The sequence below is a fragment of the Aythya marila genome, assembly GCF_965140915.1.
Source record: "Aythya marila genome assembly, chromosome: 1".
NCBI classification, from domain to species: domain Eukaryota; kingdom Metazoa; phylum Chordata; class Aves; order Anseriformes; family Anatidae; genus Aythya; species Aythya marila.
The window spans coordinates 2,446,664-2,467,847 of record NC_139042.1 but is presented as its reverse complement, the minus strand read 5'-3'; the positions used below and the strand labels follow the sequence as shown (position 1 = coordinate 2,467,847).

Below are 21,184 nucleotides of genomic sequence, written 5' to 3'. Positions count from 1 at the left end.
TGAAGCCATCGGGCACGTCAAAGAGCATCCTAATTCTGCTCTCAAACCAGTCACCAGTAATTCTTACCCCCCAGCAGCAAGAGGCAATGAACAGGATGCAGCACGCTTTAGGAAGAGTTCAAGACAGAAGAGCTTAAGGGTATTGATATTGAAGAAAATAACTCACCTTCTAATTGCCTTCAATCACAGATAAATTCCTTTTACCCTTCTCAAAGTGAGAAAGTTTCAGCATTTCACTGAGCTTTGTTACCTTGGCTTCTGTGGTAACTGAGAGCTTTCCAAGTTAGCTAACTCAAGATATAAAGAGGGAAGGGAAAACGTAATGGTGAAGAGTACAGTTCTCTAAGATCTTTAAAAACAAGCCTAAATTCATCTAATGTGATCCTTTTTTTCAGAAAACTTACATCTGTAACCTCTGACACTGGAAATCCTGTATGATAAATTAAATTTCAGCATTATGAGAAGTCTTGGAAGAGAAGACAGTATTTGTAACTACTGGTAGGTAGCTGCCTGGAGTCTGCTTCTGTAAAGTCTCCAAGTTTTGATTTGTCCTAAGAGTTTCAGAAAGAGCCTGTACAGAAGAATCTAAAGATATTAAACTTACATTAAGGGCAAGTTTATCTTTATGGAAGACCGGCCTATCGTACCAGTGGGTATTTTATATCATGCCCTGCTATTTATTCCAGCAGAGAACCATAAACGTAGAAACAAGCTGCGTGTAAAACAACAGTTCCCAGGGTGAAAGCTTTTTTTCTTAAAGCACACATTAACTTCCTACTAAACTCCATCAAAGGCAGAGAAAATTGTTCCAGCTAACAAAACACCACAGCATTAGCTGAAGGTGAGGCTCGACAAACAAGTTCACTTGAACTTGCAGCAAGCAGGGCACGACTGGTTTAAACTCACTGCTTTATGCAGGAGGGATGTGTTGCATTGCTCCAGCTTCTACCTGAAGTTCCTTCTGTGCAGTGTCTGGATCGAAGCTGCCTGTGCCTCGGCAGGGATCAGCTCCACCCTGAGAACCTCCACAATCCACTGCTGCTACCCAAGCATCTTCCAGGTCTTTTATCTCGTTAATCAGACGGCTATATGTAATTAAAATCACATCAGACAATACAAAAGGTTACCTCCCTTCTAAAGATAAGAGCTCAAAGATAAATATTCATTCACCAGGTCATGGCAAGCGTGGCCATCCTGTTTGCTATTAAACTAAAATACAAACCTGCATGGGTTCAGCCACTCTCTTACAAACTCCATAAGGTAGGAAATACTGCAGCTATTAAACTTTTTCCACTTAAACTGGCTTAAAAAGAAACCACTTTGTTATCTTTCTGTTTCTGTGTAATATCGGGTTGCACCCAAGATCGAAATTAGGGCTTTTGCCTCTTAAGAAAAATAACGATATCCTGCATTTAGGTGCAAAGAGTAGGCCATTTCCTATCCTAATGCCTGTAAGATTATTTAATGACTAGCGGTACACGAGCACATGCATTTATTTCCAAAGAGAAACCACAGAGTATCTGGTCTGGAATATCTTTTTTTTTTTTTTTTTTTTTAAAAGGAGCTCCCAACAACTCCAATCCCAAACCCATCTGTTCATCATTTCCCACATTGCTTCCCCAGCCATATTCATCTTGTTCTAAGACACGTGGGAGCAGTCTCGTAGCTCAGACTGTGTTCATCAAGTTCAGGATACCGGTCACTTCGGTGCTTGTTGTGCATAATACTCGAGTCTGCACCGAAACCTGCAGCATTTTTGCACTTCTTTGGTCTCAGACAGAGGTACTTCAGACAGCAGGTCATCAACGTGGCAGCATGCTGTTGTAAAACCACCTGTATCTACACAAGACAGGTACCCAAGCCACTATTACACTATCCACGTTCATGTATTATTAGGGCAGCTGAGCAGTTTTTGAATTATTTTCGGTTAAATGAGGCTTTTCTTTAATAGCTTCAAGAACTTGAAAGGCCATCTGCTCGACAAATGCGAACACACACAAACAAAAATAGAAGCAAAAACGTTCTTTCAATCAAGTTCACAGCGCTGGTTAGAAGCCAAGCATTTACATAAGGTTTTCAGAGGATGTCAAATGCTGGGACACAAATATAAAAAGCAAGTTTTAATAAAATGACATAGTTAATTGTTTTACAAGATCCTGGATGACTTTTCCCCGAGTATGAAGGAGCACTGGCTGGGATTCAGATGACTAAGCACTGCAATAATGAAAACAGAAAGTGTTGTTATAATGCCTGTTGCTATATAAACAACCTTGGGGGATCAGTGAAATAATGCCTGCTGCTATATAAACAGTTGTGTGTGTTTATACCTTTTGGGGGAAATTATAAAATTTGAGATTATTTGCACTCCTAACGTGTTGCTCTCCTTTGTTTCATTAGGTCTAGCTGGTTGTTCCCCCCTCTGGAGGTTTGCTGCAGAACCCCGAAGCTGCAACATTAGCGAAACACATCATGGTATCAATTAGCTCCTTAGACAGCCTATCTCGAAATTAAGCATTTCAAACCCATTTTGACTTTTCATATTTAAAAGACTGGCAGCGTATTAATATCTATCAAGATTGGAAGCAAATCTAATGAGGTTTTCCTCCCCCAAGCTTCTTAGGAAGTAGGAGAAGAAAGCAAGCTGTACAGCAAGTACTGAGATTACAACAAGTCTTCAAGTTCTTGTCAGCCCCACTTTTGGAAGGAACAGAGACTGCCATACAAGCGACAGTCCTCATCCAAAATCCTCATCCAAAACAAGAAGTGCTCAGCTACAGGGCTGTTTTTACAGTAATGCTGACTTGGATATTGATATGCCAACACCTGTCTTCCTCTCCCAAGGGGATTTCAATGCTGCTCAGAGGTCCACCTTGAAAAGCAGATGTTTATTTCGCAATTTTCCTAAGAATATTAAACTAACGAGAGAAATAAGTGACATCAACCACTTTGAAAACCTATGTACCTCCATTAATCCACTGAGCACACAAAATTCCTCAAGCTGACCCAGTCTGCCCTAAAAAAAAGCCTTCAGGGAAACCATCTTCAAGGCCCCCCAGCACATTTAGCAATAACAAGGCACACAAGCAGGAATCAAAGCAGCAATAGGGTAACAACTGTTTTATGCTGTCCCTTCAAAGGCTGCTTACAATCACACTTTATTTTTATAACATGTTCGGTCTAAAACAGGCTGATCCCATCCCATTGATCAGGGAGAGGCTTCTAGCAAGAAGATATTCACCTCTTCTCTTACTTAGGTCTGTAGCAGTGACATCTAACAGTCAAAATGCTGCAAGGTCACTGCTCCAAGAGGGTGAATGCTGCAGTTGGGAAATGTTGACGTTATGTCTGCACACGTTAGGTTAGCATGGAGCTCTAATTCATTCAGTTTTTGCAAACTGCATCAAGTTCAAACAGTAACTTTTTCCTCACCACTGGTTCTTGCTATCCCATAAACAATCTGCCTTCTTTCCTCCCTTCTCGCCCCAGAGGATTTTAATCCATGTCTATCTGAAAGGGAGGAGAAATTCAGGCATGAAATGCAATTACAGGAGCGATTCAACAGTGACAAGGGAGATGATATTCTCTACTGATGACAGATCTACTTCCCTTCTACCTTCTGATTTACCGTAGAATTACAGAAAGCTGCTTCTTCACCTTGCATCCACAAAAACACAAAGCCTAACCATTATCTGCAAGCAGCAGCAGCCTGAACGTTAATGCTCAGCAAGCTGTAAAATCCCACCAGAAATTTACGAGTTTTCTTCAAATTTTTTAAAACCGAAGTCTGATCATAGGCGATATTCAACCCTGGATTCTGGTTTCGCAGCACGAGTGTTTATTGGAGATAGACCACAAGAAAATAAGGAAATTGGAGTACGTGTTTGAGTACATGCACAACGCGCTGCAGAACTAAACATCTCGATGAGCCAAAAGCTGCGTTTCCTCCAGGACTCTCTTGCTTGTATTAGTGAAGCCCTTCCTGACAGTAAACACAATACCTCTCCAGAGAGGCCTCAGACATTAGGCTTTGTGGTTTGAGTCCCCTGTCCCAGTAAGGATATGGGAAACCAGTGTCAGGGACAGGCTGGGGGAAACAGCCTCTTACAGAAGTAAACTATTCCTGTAAAATTTGGTGGTTAGTGGGCTCGTTGTAAAAATAACATAGGTGGGCCCCCTTGCCCATAAAGGTGCCTCTCATATACCAGGACCATTTTACAGAAAGGACATTAAAAAAAAAGCAATTTAGAAGATAGAGCAGTTACTGGCCTCAGAAAAGCTTCCCCCTCTCCCCAGTGAAGCACTCAAATAACTAAAACCACGTTTACTGCTCGGCTCTTTGCTGTGCTGTAGCTCGATGAGATGAAACTATGCAGCATAACCTTTCCAGGTTCAGGTCAGAACTTCTTAAAACACCTCGGCATCACAGCCATGTTTATTGGATTACGAGACGTGGGCACACTTACTTCCTATGACTTCATTCAGCCTAAATGTTTGTATTAAAAAATCATTGCAAGAGGCACAGAACAAAAGGTTAGATGTGCAAAAGCCAGGAGAAAGACAAGTAACGCTCTGTACCTCTGTCTTACACGTACCATTTGCTTTATGCCTTGAGCTCCCCGACTGCACGAGAACATTTTAAGCTTGCTTTTGACCTACAGACACGAAAAGTGTAACAGTTTTGTGAGTGCACAGGTAAGTACAGGGAACTAACCCACCTCGTTAGGCTGGAAATCAGAGCGACAAGAAGTTGAGAGGCTGCGTGGCCTCACCAGGGCTATTCCAGAAGCCAGAGGGTGGCTGAGCATCTGCACATACCTGTGAACGCCTCTGCCACCAATGAGGTTTCCTCACTTGATGACAGTTCAGAGCCATGCAGCGGTTTCCAAATAAGTTTGGGGAAATTTGCATGTGGTCCTACTCACTCCTTCAACATGAAACAGGGGGAAATGGAGTTTCTTGGCAGTTTTTCCTACAGCACTGATCCAGATTTGTTCCTTCTAAAACCTGTTACTTCAAAGCAGAAATGCTTTTGCTTCTAGAAAGCATTATTTAAAGAGAAAGTGATTAAGCCTGTACCAGAGACAAAGCAGAGAATTTGGGGTTTCTCAGCTCCCTGCCCCATGTTTCATCACCTCAGCTGAGTGACGTCCCAGGCATCCGTCACTCTACTTTTAGCAGGCAAAAGAGACTGACTTCTGAAAAAAAATATTAGATTTGGGATAAAGTGGAAAGACTTCTCATTCACGGAGTATAACATCAATAGCTTAACCCGTGTAAGACTGGTTTCCTTTCAGCACCTTCAGCAAACACCAAAAAACACTAAGCCACACCAATACTGGAAATAATTTCTTATATGATAGAGCATATTCAAAACTTAAAAGCTAAAGCCAGGGTCACTAAATCAAAATCTATTAAGCAACTCTCTCCTTGAGAACAACTAACAGCTTATATTTAGCTAACTGGAACAGCTTTTATTATTACTATTTACACAATATTGAGAAATGTTTGTGTGAATTACACACCAGGTCAAGGAAAGGTGCTTATGTTCCCTTTAGTATGTCAGGTCTCTTGAAAAATAAATACTTTCAAGCTCTGTATTTCTAAGCGTTCTGGACTGATCAAAAACTCAACGAGCCAATACATATCAGACACTTTTATTCCTTTTGTCAGAAAATGACTTGCTCGAAATTTCAACCACGGTACATAACAAGCCTGAAAGGCATTTATGGGTGATTAAGCAGCTGTCATAGCCGCAGCTTTCAAAACAGGATTTGTGCCCTGATGTGCCAAATCCTATCCAGAAGTATGAGGCAGAGCCTGCCCCACGGAGCACAGAACGACAGAAGAACAAAGGACGTGGGCGGATGGAGAAATGAAAACAACAGGAGCTCAGCAAAAAAGAAGTCACAACTTGTCACTTGCTTGTGACAGGTGAAAGTAATTCTTACTCATTAAGCAAGCCAGGTTTCAGGAAAGGACAAGCCAGTGGCTGTATGTGTCCTAGCACGTTTTCCTTCCACGGGGAGATGGCAGCACAGCAGAAAGTGAGAAGGCTCCTGAAGGAAGGGACGGGCACAGGAACAAGGTCTGAATTCCACAGGTGCTAATGCTTTATATCTGAAAGTCAAGCTTTGTCTCCAGAGCACACACCCTACTCGTTAGGAAATATTACAAAACCACATCTTTTTCCTACACTAATACATTATGCCATGGCTTGATAACAGACTTCCCGCTCTCCTATCTCTTCCAATTTCATAAAGCAACGCTTATATGAACTACAAAGCAGTTTAAGTTGGCAATCGTATGTGTGCATGTCAGCTTAACTCTATCAGGAGCCCATTTTCCTTTTGATTACTAAATCTTGGTTCTATTTTAATCACTTACTCATTTTTTTTTGATCCTTACTTAGCAGGAAGAGTTAACGTGCAGAGACGACGACAGCTGCGCAGAACACGAGTGATCGAACACACAGAGCATGCCTGCCAGCATGTGTCCCCAAAATTATTTTGGAGAAGTGGCTCCAGGCACAGCAGGTGGTGCCAGCAATATCCTCCTACCCAACCATGCTGCCCAGGCTCCTGCTGCAGGTGCTGCGGTCAGTACAAGCTGGGAGCCAAGGTCTGCTCCTCCGCGAGCCTTCGCTGATCACTGCAGATTGCCTCCGGGCGAGGAGAGGCAGGCTTTCATCTGAATGAAAGGGTGACTGCTGTTACAGCTAATCCAGTCTCATTTCAACCTATTTTATCTTGGCATGGGAGATAGGAAAGGAAAAAAAGGAAGCCTTCCAACAAGCTTGCAAAAAAACATATGTAAATTCCCCAATTCTAAATGATCTGGCTAGGTATCAGCCCGCTGCTGCCCTCCGAGACTCTCAGGAATGAAACCTCTCCTAAAAGCTTTTGGCTCTGTGCAGCTGGAGAAGGTACTTTGTGGTTTTTCAGGTGCAGTCCCTTCCTCTTAATGTTAAAATGAATGCTTGGCACTTTGCGAGACGAGGACTCGGCTCTGGCTTCAACCTGTGCTCTTTCAACAACACTTTTCCCTGTGCAGTTAAATTGGCCACAGATTCAGACAGTGCATTCTTTCTGAACTGTACATTTTATGATCCTAGTTTAGGGGCCTCATAAAAGATGTAGTGTGCAAGTCACAGTATCCTGCGCTCTAGGGGTCATAACCACTGCATCTACACCGATACCCACAGAACTCTTTAAGACACTTCTGCTCGGTAGTGTTTACTGCCAAAACAAATTTCTGCCCCTAACATTTCTGCCGTTCAACTTCCCATGGAAAAGTTTAATAGTTTCTATTATAAAGTTGATTTTCTCACATGGTAGATAGCCTAACGGAGCCAGGAGCTGGACATCTTGCCTCATTTCATGTTTAAGAGCTCATTTTCAGAGCAGTTTCTTACATATTGCCCTAGCTCATAAGCATTCGACTTTTTTTTTTTTTTCATGCAGCTAATAGAAAAGATACCAGTTTTACCACAAACAAAGAATTTTGCTTTTCTTCCATGCTTCTGGGAAGGTTACTTACCTCGTGCATTAGACAAGCTACAGGAACAACGAGCAGAAATCCCAGGAGAGCAGCGATAGCTGAGCAACATCTCTATAAAGCATGTAAATGTTGCCTGCCACCATGTGGACACAGCGACTCTGGACATGAAAAAGGAGGGCTAGACAAAGTTTGCTGCACTAGAGATCAACGCAAGGATGCGAAAATAAACAAGCTTCCTTGGGAGAACTGACAGGAGATTGTTCGAGTGATTTTTTCCTGTCAAATAGCAAAGTTCATCTGTTGCTAATGACTGTCAGATGAAAGCAGAACTATTCGCTGGCCAGGGTTGAACAAACCCCGCCAATGTGGACAGGAATATCAGCCTAACATCACTCAGGCGCTGTCAGACAACACAAATCAAGGCTGGATCAGAAGAGAAGCCTCGCCTTGTGAGACGATCCTGAACACGTATCCAACGTGATCAGAAAAACACTCACGCAGTACAAACCGAGATGACTCCACAAAAGCTGGGAGCGATGGCTGGGGAGGTTTGTTCTGACTGCCACCAACTGCTGAGTCTCCGACAAGCCCCAGTGATGAACCAGGGGAAGACATGACACATTCGCTCCTCCACTTAGCCCTAGGGAAACAAAGAGTTGTAAGAGAATCCAAAAATGGTTTGTTTTGTGAGCCTCCTTTCAACAGCCAGTAGCTGAGGCAAGGACAGAACGCTGTCGATTCAAGGTCTTGTCCATTAAAGCCAGATGGGCTGGGGAACCCAGCATGAGAAGGATGTGGGGCTGTTAGAGAGGGTCCAGAGGAGGCCACGGAGATGATCAGAGGGCTGGAGCTCCTTTGCTGTGAAGACAGGCTGAGAGAGCTGGGGATGTTCAGCCTGGAGAAGAGAAGACTCCAGGGAGACTTCACTGCAGCTTTTGAATACTTAAAGTGAGCTTATAAAAAGATGGAGAGCAACTTTTTGCTCAGGCAGATAAAGACAGAACAAGGGGGGATGGTCTTAAATTAAAAGAAGGGAGATTTAGGTTAGAGGTTAGGAAGAAATTTTTCACTCAAAGTGCAGTGAGGTGCTGGAACAGGTTGCCCAAAGAAGTTGTGGATTCCCCATCCCTGGAGGTGCTCCAGGCCAGGCTGGATGGGGCTTTGGCCAACCTGATGTAGTGGGTGGCATCCCTGCCCATGGCAAGGGGGGTTGAAGCTGGATGATCTTTTACGTCCCTTTGAACCCAAACCATTCTGTGATTCTATAGGGAAGTTGAGCTGAGACTCCAAACAAGAAACCTACAAGATAATCAACTTCTATCCCTTTTAGAGATTCACTGGAACACCAAATCATTTGGTATGCAGAGCTGCAAATGAATTCATTGTCCTCTTGACATGAAATAGCTGACCGGGACCAGAAGAATCTGGCTTTATAGCTATAAATTATTTCCTCTCTAAGCAATCTTGCAACTGGATGAGGAACAGTGTGACTGGCACATATCATGCAAGAGGCAACCCTGTGAACACCCAAAGGAATTGGTAGTTTCATGAACTAGATGGCAGATTCATGCTCTCTTCAACGGCTATACGTTATGTATATATGGGTTAGAAATAACAAATACTGGAAAGAAGCCACATAATGTCAACTCGTACACAACTCAGGGCCAGGCTTTCTCCAGCAGGGACAGTGTGGGTGCTGATTAAGGACTCACCTCAAGAGGATTATCACTGAAATCACGGTTAGTAAGGTCATCTCTTCATCTGCAATGAAGAACCTACATCAAAGGCAGGCCTGAGCTGTTCAAAACTCTGGGGATGCAGAAAGAAGATAGCAAAAAAATAAAACCAGCAAGCAAATTTAAGAAGCTGAGAGCAAAAGGCCTGGAGCACCAAGACCAGCGCTGCTCAAGGACTTGTGACAGCTCAACTTATCCTGGCCCATGTCCGTGATCAAGATGAGCTGTGAGACACACGCCACGTTTAGAGAAATGAGAACACTCTCCTGGAGTTACCTTACCCATGCTGTGTGTTGTGCTCAATTTGAGCAGAAATACTCAACTCTTTGGTGCTTCTTGATACTTATCCGCTTGAAAGGGAGATTTTCATGGTGTGAACACCAATGCAAGAGTTCGTTCCATTCTCCTGTTAAATTTTCACCTTCCTCTCATACTCCACACACATCCCTAACCGAGCAGCTAACAAGTTTGTGGGGCCAGCTACCTACCCAATATCTCCCAGTACCTAATGCTTTTGAGAGCCATCCAATTCACTGCCAGTTTTTTTTTGTGGATATTATTGCACAAGTCATTAATTTCCCTTTAAAAATATCACACTTGTACGTTGGTTGCAGTCAAAGAGCTGAAAGTGCGACTGGAAATTTATGCTCTTACCTAATATTATCCTACAAAACAAGCTACTCTGAACATCATGAGGGCTTCAATATTACGAATAGAAAATAAGGGGATTGAAACAATTTGTGCTCACGTACAGATGGAAGTTATTATGAACTCTCGGAATTAACACACATTGTTTTGACTTCGGAATGTAACAGCAAAGCAAGTTTCTCCAAATAACTGCTCTATCGAGCTAGCACTGAGCTGCTTCTAATTCCAGCTGAATTCTCCTGAGTGCAAGATGTGGTTTTCATTGTTATTATCCTGCTGTTTTACAAAACAGTACCACTTTATCTCTAGAAGAGTTTTGATTTCAGTAATTTTAGTTAACGTCAACCCAGTCGCACTTCTTCCCCACTCACATTTCTCCTTGCCTCAAGAACTCCAGGTGAAAGAAGGGAAAAAAAAACACAAGAAAACTTCTGTGGAACTGGGGAAGCTTACACAAATCCTTTCAAGAAGCTATTTAAGTTGATATTTAAGTTGATTCAAGTTTTTCTGGGCTCTTTGTTCTCACCCTTGGTGATCAAGACTTCGATGAAGCATTCAAGAAAGGCGATGGAGACCTGAGATCTTTCCTTAGCACTCTGCTAGAGCTGGTGGTGTTCCCATCTTCTTCTGATCCTCACCCAGCAGCCAGAGGGAGGTAAGCATCTGATCCAGACTAAATCACGACAGAGCAACTTTGCTTGCAGGACTGGTTCCCTGAATTGAAGCCAACGCTTTGGGGCCTTAAAAAGATCCCTTCACAGGCTGTGATGGTCTAGAGACCGGCTCTCACTGTCCATCCAAACAATCTTGATACACGTATTCTTTTCACGCTTACTTGCACTAAGCTTATCTGGAAGCTTTTCTCAAAGCAGCCTAAAGATACACTACAACTCTTACATTCCAGCCTCCAAAGGAACACAAAAGATTCAAACAATTCTCAGGTTCCAGATCAAGTCAGCCCCTGAGCACAGAACTTCTGTGATATATTTCCACAGTATCCATCTGCTACGCCAGATTTTTCACGCTGCTTTCACAACGTCCTCTTGGCAGAAGTATAGAAGCTGCAATGTTTGACCAAGAATATCAAAGCAAAGGTGACTACAACAATTTATGTGGACTTCAGTAACACTTTCCTGATTAAGTAAGTAGTAGGATCCCCCCCGCAACAAATTCTGATTACTTTTATTATGGTTTTATATTCAACGGCATACGTTCTCAACCCATAACATGTGAACCACTGGTGTTGTACAAACCACTTCAAATAGCTTGGCCACTACAGCTTGTACCAGCACCAGTGACCCCATGCAAGCTTGGAAACTTTTAAAATACAAATATGTACTTAAATAAAAGTCTTCATTTACTTTTATGAGTTTAAAAACATGCCAGTGCTTTTGGAAATCAACTGCAAGGACTTGGAAGGCAACAGGCATGAGTGACCACGAGTTCAACAGTTCACAGTCCTTTGGAAATAGGAAAAGAACAAAACCAGAATGACCGATCTCTGTCAGTCAGTGGTAACATCTCTGAGGAGACGAGTCAAAAAGAAAAAAAAAAAAAAAAAAAGATGAAGTGATGTGGAGACAGTTCCGATTTAAAAAAGAGAAAAGACACTGCAGGTGCAAGTGCCAACTAACCCAGACTGCAGGAAACAGAAAGACCACCAGCTTGGGCTCGATGGATAGTTTGTAATTACGATTAAGAAATAAAACAGTACTTGCATGATACAACTGAACAGCAAACTCACAGAATCACAAAGGGAAAAGCCAGAAGAGGCTGAAAAGCAAAGCAAGAAGCATCACAACTCACAAGCCACTGAACGAACTGATGTATTTACACCAGTATAGATTAAGGACAGCACCGATTTGGCACTAATGGAGAGAGAAAGCTATCAAATCGTTTGGAGGAAAGGGAGTATTAATCCCTTCTTTTCCTCTAGTCTTCCCCATGGAAGTCAAGTGCGAACAGCTGGCTGCCATTATTAATGCCAGCAACAAAGAGTCACAGTTTAAGGTATATTAACAGCTTGGTTAAGTGAATTTCCAAGATTAGCACGACTTGATTAACTTCATCTTAAGACATTTTAGCCTTTAAGTAATTTCAGAGCCATTGGAGGTTATCTTCCAAAATACACTAAACACGGGCAAAATACCAGAAGTCTGGAAAATGGTAAATGCAATCCAAGCTTCAAAAACAAACCAAATGATATAGCCCCAAAGCATTTCTCTAATTCAGTGGTAGAACAGGAAAGAAGTGATGGAAAAGAACTGGGAAGGAAAAAAAAGAGAAATTAAGTATAAAAAACGCAGTGGATTTTTCACAAATAAAACTGTCAAACCAATCAGAGCAGCTGACCCTGCCCCAGGGTTGGGCAACAGCCTGAACAGCTTCTACAGGTCCCCCTGAGACCAGCTTTTTGGCCATTTTCTGAATTCCATACCAAATGTGTGGGCAGCAGGTATTAGTGCTTCTTGAAAAGAAGTCCATAAACTTGTAAAATTAAAAAAAAAAACTCATTCATTTGCCAGAGCAAAGGATGATTTTTAAAATACATATGAACAAGAAAGTGAGGATGATTAGAGGACTTTTAAAAATGTAAGAGTCGTACATTGGCAAGGCTTTTCTTATCAAATAAGTATAGAGGTAGAAGGGTAGTTAATAATAACACAAAATTAAACAACACAGTAATGAGATGAACTGAGTGTGGTGAAAGTAACAGAAAACATTTACCATTTTCCAAACAGGGCATGTATGCTCACAATATTTACTACTGGAAAAGGAAAAAAAGTCATTGTTAGCTCGCAAGCCCTTCTCTAAGAAGGGCAGGAGAAAGTCTCAGCACAAAGCAATAAGGCAAGTGAAGCTTGTGATTTGGAGAACACCTCCAAGTAGTTCACAGCTGTTCTCTGTAGAAAACAGCATCACCAGCCAGCAGATGCACATTGCTGCCACGCTGACGCTAAGCAGATGGAAGATATTAATTGAAAATAAAATATCTTAGTGTACCAACCTGTGCTATATTTTTGTTGAGAAGATACACTCCATATTCAAACTGAAGCTTCTCCCCTCCTTTTGGATATAAAGGAAATCTGATGGGGGAAAAAAAAAAAAAGCATTAAAGGTGAAGTTATTGAGATGCTTAAATGAACCTGAAAAAGGTAGAGACTCTACGACTGGAAAGATTTAAAGTGCTTCCCCTGCCCACGAACCCCCTCCAGAGGAAGTTACCAGGAGCCCTTTGCATCTCCAGTCAGCCTTTTAAAAATTGATGTCAGAATTCAGCTGACAAATTGTGTTTTCTGAAGTATTTCAGGTTTTTAGAAGATGCTTTATGACCCTGCCAGTGCTGCAACATTCCCCTCAGTAAATGAAGCATGTCTTGAGAAGCACGCAGCATAATATCAGATTCCACCTTGCTCCTTTGTACTCAGCCTTTTGCATTTGGCTAGCTCACTTCCTAATAAAATCATTTTGAAAAAGGTGTTCTCTTTTGATTAAGTTATTTTGTGACTGAAAGAGTACAAGTCTCTTCACAGGCTCACTTCCAGGCCCATTTACCAACACACAAAAGGAACACTTAAACGGTACAAACCATTCTCCTTCGTGTGCTCTCCATCCCACTTAAACCTCACATAAAACCCTTCATCTCCCTTGGATGTTTCCCCCATCCTGCTCTCGTCCCACCATCCTGTTGGGAAAACCTCTCCATCCAACAAGCTTCACACACACAGCTGAAGCTCAATAGAATTACAGCCCCATAGCTCACCCAACCCATGCAAATCGGTTCCTAATGTTTAATTGTTCTATTATAATAAACCGTGGCTCGTAGCATCGAGGTGTAGCTAACAGTTTAGGGGAAGAAACACAACTTATTGTGGTCTTAACTGCTGCAGAAAACCAGAGACCCACCCCTGTGGACCCTAAAGCATCTTTGACATTCTCTGCTGAATTATGTGCATGGATTATTTGCTCAAGTGGAGCAGTTCAAACTTTTAATACTTGTAAACTACCTTTCTGAGGACTGTCTTGTGACTCTTCCTTACCACCAGAGGTTGAGGTCAACCGTGGTCAAGCTGGTAATTTCAGTGGGATCTGTAACTTAACTTTTATGGGAGCTGCACCACGACACCAACTTTTGTCTTTCTAAAGAACCCCACGTTCTGCAGCCCCTAATCAAGATGCCGAGGATATTATCTGCACTAAGCCCACATTACATCAGAAAGCAAAGTCCCTCTCCAATTTAAGATAACAAATACAGGAGATCGATATCTACCAGAAACAACACGCGCTCCAGAGGGGTGATTACGCAAAGTGTATTTTAACATCAATCAAATGGAAAATCTTTACTGCAGCCCCACAGTAGAGTACATTTGCAGCATTTAAGGAGAATTATATAGCACCATTAAAGCTAAAGGTTAGCAGGTCGCAATCGCAGCAGATCAAATATTAAGATGTCAGCTTCAAGTTTTATGCTACCTTCAAGCCTGCTAGGTCACTTGAAGTTGAGGAATATAAAAATCACCTTGAACAGCATCCATCCAGCTCACCTTGCTTAATAGATCTATAAATCCAGCTGGTTCCCCATGCAAGAAAACAAACCCTTTTGAAATGACCACATGCTACAACAATCCCACCGTGCGTTACCCTAAGCGTAAAATACAAATCAAGAAGAATCAGTTTCAATCTCTACAATTACACGTAGCCAAATGAAGGAAGATTTAGATTTAAGGGATGAAAGAAGATTTAGATTTAAGGGATACCTTTACAATTAACAGCATAAAACCCACCCAAGCTCGGCAATAAAAGCACCATTAGGAACACAAGCCCTGTTTTGGTATAAGATAGCATTTCATTAAGTCACTAGTAATAGGAACCACGTATTTTATTATTAGACACAGAGCCCTTCGATATATCCAGTAGAGAAAAGAGGATAAAACTTCTCCACGGTGCTCACTACCATCTCCAACAGCTGAAGTGGTGAAGATTGAGCTTTTTGAGCTTTTTTTTGAGCTTTTTCTGTTTATCAGGTTGGTCTTGGTGTGTTTTTTTTCTTTTCCTTTTTGTTAATATTCACATTTCTAACTGCCATTAATTAATCTTGAAAGAATCTAAGCTGCATACATCCTCCTGTCAGCTTTCATAACACAGTAAGCTACATGAAAGCCTTGAAAAATGTCAGTGGATGTCTTTGCATATGCACGCTTATGACATACAGAAAAATATTACCAACTTTGATGTTCCTTTCTTTGTGTGTTATCTTGCTTGCTCATTAGGGCTGGTCACAAGCAATAAACTTAAGGGAGAGGAGCCACGACATTTTACATCGTGCTTCACTGAGCGTAATTGAATACAACTTTAACTCTTGGCTCCCTACGTGAAATTGTTGCTTCTTAGAAAAGCATGACTGTAAGCTCAATCTCTTCCTCTGGCATGCTGTGTAAGGTTTTAGTTATGCTTGCTCAAAAGTTACAGTCGAAAATGGCTCTTTTAGTAGCTTTATAATCACAAAGCACTCAATAAAATGCAGAATGGCATCTGCCTGCCCATTCCCCTCCAGTATCTACCTTCCTGGGTTCCATTCCTACATTTGAGTTGGGTGGGAGGGAAATCATCAAGCTCCTTTAAAACAGAACATACCTAAGATGAGAATAAGTGTGATGTATTTACTGGAAAGAACAAAAACCAAGCCACAAATATCTGTTGTGTAATCACCAGAACAGACTGTCTGAGAGCAGTTACCAAGCAGAAGGGTAAGCTGCCAGTTTAAAGGGGTTTCTAAAGTTGATGGAGATCATCCCCTGGCACAGAAGATGCATTTTTCCTCCTTCTGTCCTAAGGCCCTTCTCAATCATCTTCTGAAAGGTGATGGAAGAGGTTCAGAAGAAAGGAGATGTCACTCCCATCTTCAAGAAGGACAATCCAGGAAACTCACCCGGAGCCCTGGGAAGGTTATGGAGTCCCTAACCCACTTCCAATCACACTATGAACAAGAAATCTGGGAGCAGCCAGCATAAATTTATGAAGGGTAAATAACCAACCTGACTCAATGGGTTAGAGGAGAGCAGTGGGTGTTGCTTTTCCTCTACTTCAATGATGTTTTTGATGTGGCCTCATCCCAGGCAAAGAGATGAAGTACAGGCTAGATAAGGAGGCAGTGAGACAGACTGGCAGCTGATCCTGCAGGTCAATCCTGGTAAATACCTTCATTAATGACCCAGGTGATGGGACAAGGAAGCACCCTCAGCACCTCTGCAGCTGACAGAGAATTGGGAAGAGTGACTGGCAGATGGAGAAATGGGCAGATGGCAATCCCATAGATCTCAGGAAGGGGAAATGCCAAGTTTCCCATCTGGAGCCACATCTGGAGTATGGGGTCCAGTCCTAGGCTCCCAACACCAGACAGATGTGGGCATGCTGGAGAGAGTCCCACAAAGATGAATGTGGTGTCTTTGGCCTTGCTTGAATGGTTCGTGCAAGTCTTGATCACTCTGGGTGAGAAACAAAGAGCCCAGAAAAACTTGTATCAGCTCAGTTAGCTTCTCAGAAGGATCTGTGTGAGCTTCCCCAGGCAAACCTAAAATAAAACCTTCTACTTTGAGGATGATGAAACTGAAACAATGCAAGAGGCTGCCAGGACAGGCTCCATAGTCTCCTTTGTTGGGCTTATTCAAAACCAACTGCACGTCCCAAGGAGCCTGCTCTGAGCAGAAAGGCTGGGACCAGATCTCCAGAGGTCCCTTCCACCATCAGCTACTCTGTGATCCTCTCATTCTTTCCTGGCAAAGCCACCATGCAAGCAAAGGCAGAAGTTATGAACAAAACAGCTTCTGCTCTTCGCAGTTCACTCTTCACTCTTGTGAATTCTTGTAAAAATAGGTTAACATTTACCTTAATGACTACGGAATATTACCTTCCACTAGTGCATAGACTTCATAAAACACAGCCCTGATACAACTTGAGTTTACAGTAGACATTCTGTATCTGTATCGAAAGAGCACATTACTGCCACATGCCAGCTGAACAATAATTTAACAGTAGCTCATAAAGATGATCGTAGTTCAAGAACATAAACTTGATGAAAGAAATAAAAGCACAACATTTAATGACTTATAACAAGTTAGCCCAATTTGGGACCAATTTGGAGATGTCTCTGTATCTGTTTCCAGTGCACTCAGGGCTATTCTTGCTCCACTTCAGACACCTGACATGTCAGCAGTAAGACCCTGTGCTGGGGAAAAGCACAAGATTAGTAGAGATAAAAGAACACGCTGGCAGCTTTGGGACTGAAAATCTTTAGCACAATTGTCAAATTAAAAAAAGTTTCACTCTGAATTCAGAAGGTGGAGAACACAAAAAAGAGAGTGATCTGAACTATCTGAACTGCACACAAGACTGAATTTAGCCAGAAGGTCAATACATGCTTTTAAGATCTAAGATAAAACAAAGAGGATTCTCACTCTTAAAAGCTTACATTTATTCTGGAAGTTTCACGTTTTGCTTATTTAATGCTAAAGGAGTGACAAATGTAATGTTTTCATTAATTCCTTTGAGTCATGTGCTCTGTTTTATAGGACTCACTGGGATACAAGTCAGATGACCAGCGTTACCCAGCTGCACCACGCTGCAGGAACGGAGGCAAGTCCATAATAAATTGCAAAACACACATGCATTACATTTTTAGACACATAGCTCACCTCCCCTTTCATGGCACGTTGCGTTGGACAAAAGTTTTATTGTGGTATCACAAGTACAAGAACGACAGAACAGTTTCTTCCACGCTGAACTAGAACGTTATGCTTGCAGCCACAAAGCACACTCGAGGCTTATCCTAACACTGATGTGTCCAAGAGCCAAAGTTTTCCCAGATTCTCAAGAAGAGCTTTTGGATCTCATTTATCCCAGGAGCCAGCAAAAGAAATAAATCACAGAGGCAGTTACAAGGTATTTTTAGTTCTGACTAATTTGTTTTAGCAGAGCTTGGGACAGAGATGGCAACTGACCTGCTTCCACCTTACCTTTACAACACACTTGGGGGATTCCCAAGGGTAATTAGGAGCTCATCTTCACCTGGAATCTTAGTGCAAACAAGTCAGTATCAACTGCTTTACTTCAATCCATCCCCTATAAATTGCTGTCATGCTCCCTAAGCAGACATGAGCTGCTGGGTAAAAAACACTTCCACCTAAATCTGGGTCCTAGAAAGACTGGTGCAGAAGTCAGAAGGCTACAAGGAAGAGCTCTCCTCCTCTCCACAAAAGGCACCTAAAATTCAAATTGGTTGTTACTCTTAGCACTGAAGTCTTCTGTGTAACATTGGATTTTGCTAGCTGCTGAGCAGTTCTAAGGACAAGAATTGACAAGAATTGATGAGTTTTGAAGTACAGAGCAACTTAGTTTCAGTCAACTTACACATAGAGAGGCTTTGCTGATGGGCAGTGGGTAAGCAAACCCACAGAGGAGGTCAAGGCTTAGAGTTCTGCTGATCTACACAACCAAAGACATCTACTTGTAAGAATCTGAAGTGAGTCTGAAAAATCAAAGCTTGTGCTCAAGGATCAGAACAGATTAGAGCAAGCCTACAAGGAAGACACTAATTTCTTTGTAAACTGCCCACGCGAACAGGGCTGGGAAAGGAAGAAATCGCAGCTACAGGAGTGGTTAAGTGAAGTGTCAACATTGGTATTATTTTACACCGTAGACTCCACGTGGAAGTTTCTAGAGTACTAAGCCTCATTAAAGCCTCCCAAAAGGGCTGTGAAAAGGAAAAAGCGAGGCCAGGGTTACGTGCTTTGTTCACAGCAACTCTGATGGGGAAAAGTAACCACAAGGCAGTCTTTTAAATAAAAACGGGCTGAAAGTCTCCTCTTTCTCCAAGTCAAAACTACAAAACCAGCACCCCACCATCAAGGGCAGATGTAATTTTTAATTCTTCAAAGATCCTGCAACACCTCATAAGTTGTAAAAGAAGTAGATATTGAATATTTGCGTAAAGAAATGCCATTATAAAGGGTATTAAGCTTTGAAGTACCCAACTCCAGCTACACCAATTAACAGGACTCTTCAGAAGCCACTAGTTAGGAGTCTGTCTTCGTGCTAATGAGACTTTGTCTAATGTGGTAGTCAAGAAGTGTACATCTTAAACATTCAGCTATGTTTCCTATAAACCAAAGTGAAAAGTACAGCCTTACTACAGTGAACCACATTTTTTAAAGTTACAGAGAATGTAGACAGGGCTCTAAATTGTCACCTCTCATTTAAAAGTCTTCCTATTTAAAAAGGAAATTCAATATCTGCATTTCCAGTCAGTGTGGAGAACTAACAGTGGCTGGTTGCCATCATTTCCACTCCAGCTGAATCATTAAGATGGAAACAGCTAAACAGAAATATCTGTGTAAAACCAAGGCAGATTTCATTTTTTTGGTTCAAATTGTAGTCTTTGTGTCTAAAGCCATTTGTGTTCTGGGTCAGGATGGGCAGACAGGAGTTTCAATGAACACCTTTGCCAGCTGCACCTGGCCAGGGGGCTGAAGCTGTCTCTACACCATTCCTGCAGTAATTCAGTCCAAAAGGTGCAAAGTGCCCCACAAGACCATCAGTCTTCACTCCATACTGCTGAAACTACCTGTTCATCACAGAGAAAAACACATCATCTTTTAACCATAAAGCACAAAGTACAGAAAAATCCTCACCTAACATCTCCAAGGTACGTTCAACCCAGCCTGTACCTCGCTAATGCTTCTTTCTAAATAAACTTCATCCCTCCTTGGGGTAGGAAAAAATGTCTTTCAGCATTCAGTTCAGCTTTATTTCTATGAATCAAGGCATAATAGGGACAACCAGGATTTTGTGTTGCTAAAAGAAAAGCTTTTTGCAAGGATCTTCCCTTTTCTATTTACAATTCAAAATGAGATGCCTACAGTTTGTACTCTTTTTTCTCTTTTAAATTTATTTTTAATATGATTTTTTTTCTACCTCATGCCATCTCTTACTCATCTTTGGATGTATGGACTAAAAGCATCACTTCTGTTAAAAGGAACTTTGCTACTACTGTATCTCCAGCCAACTGCTCATGAACATGGATGTATTTAAAAATAAAAATGACTATAAAAAGGTGAAGATTGCTTATGTCATGCATGGAATAAACCTATAGTTTTTCCAGAATCAAAGCTAAAATTCTGGTTAGCCAAATTTGTGTATTTTAGGCGTTAAGATTTTTTTTTTTTTTTTTTAAAAAAACTCATAAGTAAACTGTCCTAGTTATTCTACTCTACCCACTAAGAATTGCCTTTTTCAGTTGTTCTCAGACAAATGCTTATCAACCGTCAAGATCGCATTTAATTTTATATCCTCGTATGTGTTACTGAGCTAATCTTTAGCTGTTCTACATTGCAGCCTCAGTTTTCGATGAACTTGCAGTAAATCACCACAGGACTCTTGCTTCAGTCAGATGTTAACTGTTAGGAAAGCTGAAAGAATCCTTATTCCATATATTTATTTCAGACCTCAAGTATCTCTTATGAATTCAAGCCCAAATACGTTTTCAGTTGTGTTCTGTGATTTATGAACTCCTCTGTACCCAAAAAAAATCACATATGTACCAATATATTGGTGGCCAATTTTTATTGTCCAGAACCGCCTGTCTTTAATACAAACTATTTTTAAAGTTTAAGAACTTGCTTCATTTTTAACTGCTTTCACCTGCTTCTACTTTGGTATTATACCATGTGTTTTAGATCTTTTATTCTCTTCTGCTCGGTCATTCTGCCATATCCCAAATTATATTAGAAGTCTCAAAATTTAATCTCTACTCCAGAAAGCTCTTTGGGGAAGAAATCAGTAAAATAAAGATTTACACATGCCACCTAACTGGTTTCCACAGGCTGAAGCGTGGCACAATTTACATATCGTAATACATCCCATTTGGCACATCTAGGTGAAATTCTCAACCTGGTTTGGAATAGTGTTAAATAACATTGATTTCAGAATAATGTAGAAGCTTGAGGACCAATAATATTTTAGCTTTGCAATGTGAAGAAATATTGGCATGTTTTAAGAAATTGAACAAACGCCCTCACTGAAAGCTTACATCAAAATAAAGACTAAGAGCCTGTTGTCAGAGACACAATACACTTAACAAAAGCAAAATATGTAGTTTAAGATCAGAAGTGCATTTTAACACCTAAAAAAAATACTAATTACATGTTTCCTATGCAATGTATTTACCCATTAGTTAACTGAAGATCAGAAATTTGGTTCAACAATTAGGTGAAGCCAATGTCAGTGCATTTTCACATCACCATATTTTC

The 21,184-nt window shown here is 41.4% G+C and overlaps 1 protein-coding gene across 2 annotated transcripts in view; it reads right to left on the bottom strand.

The window, feature by feature from the left end:
• UVRAG (UV radiation resistance associated) overlaps positions 1-21,184 on the bottom strand; it is a 90,941-nt gene that overhangs the window by 15,954 nt on the left and 53,803 nt on the right. For both annotated transcript variants that reach the window (XM_082778552.1, XM_082778553.1), the window contains one exon: positions 12,889-12,967. In XM_082778552.1, coding sequence (XP_082634678.1) covers positions 12,889-12,967 — 79 coding nt within the window. The remainder of the gene's footprint in view (positions 1-12,888; positions 12,968-21,184) is intronic.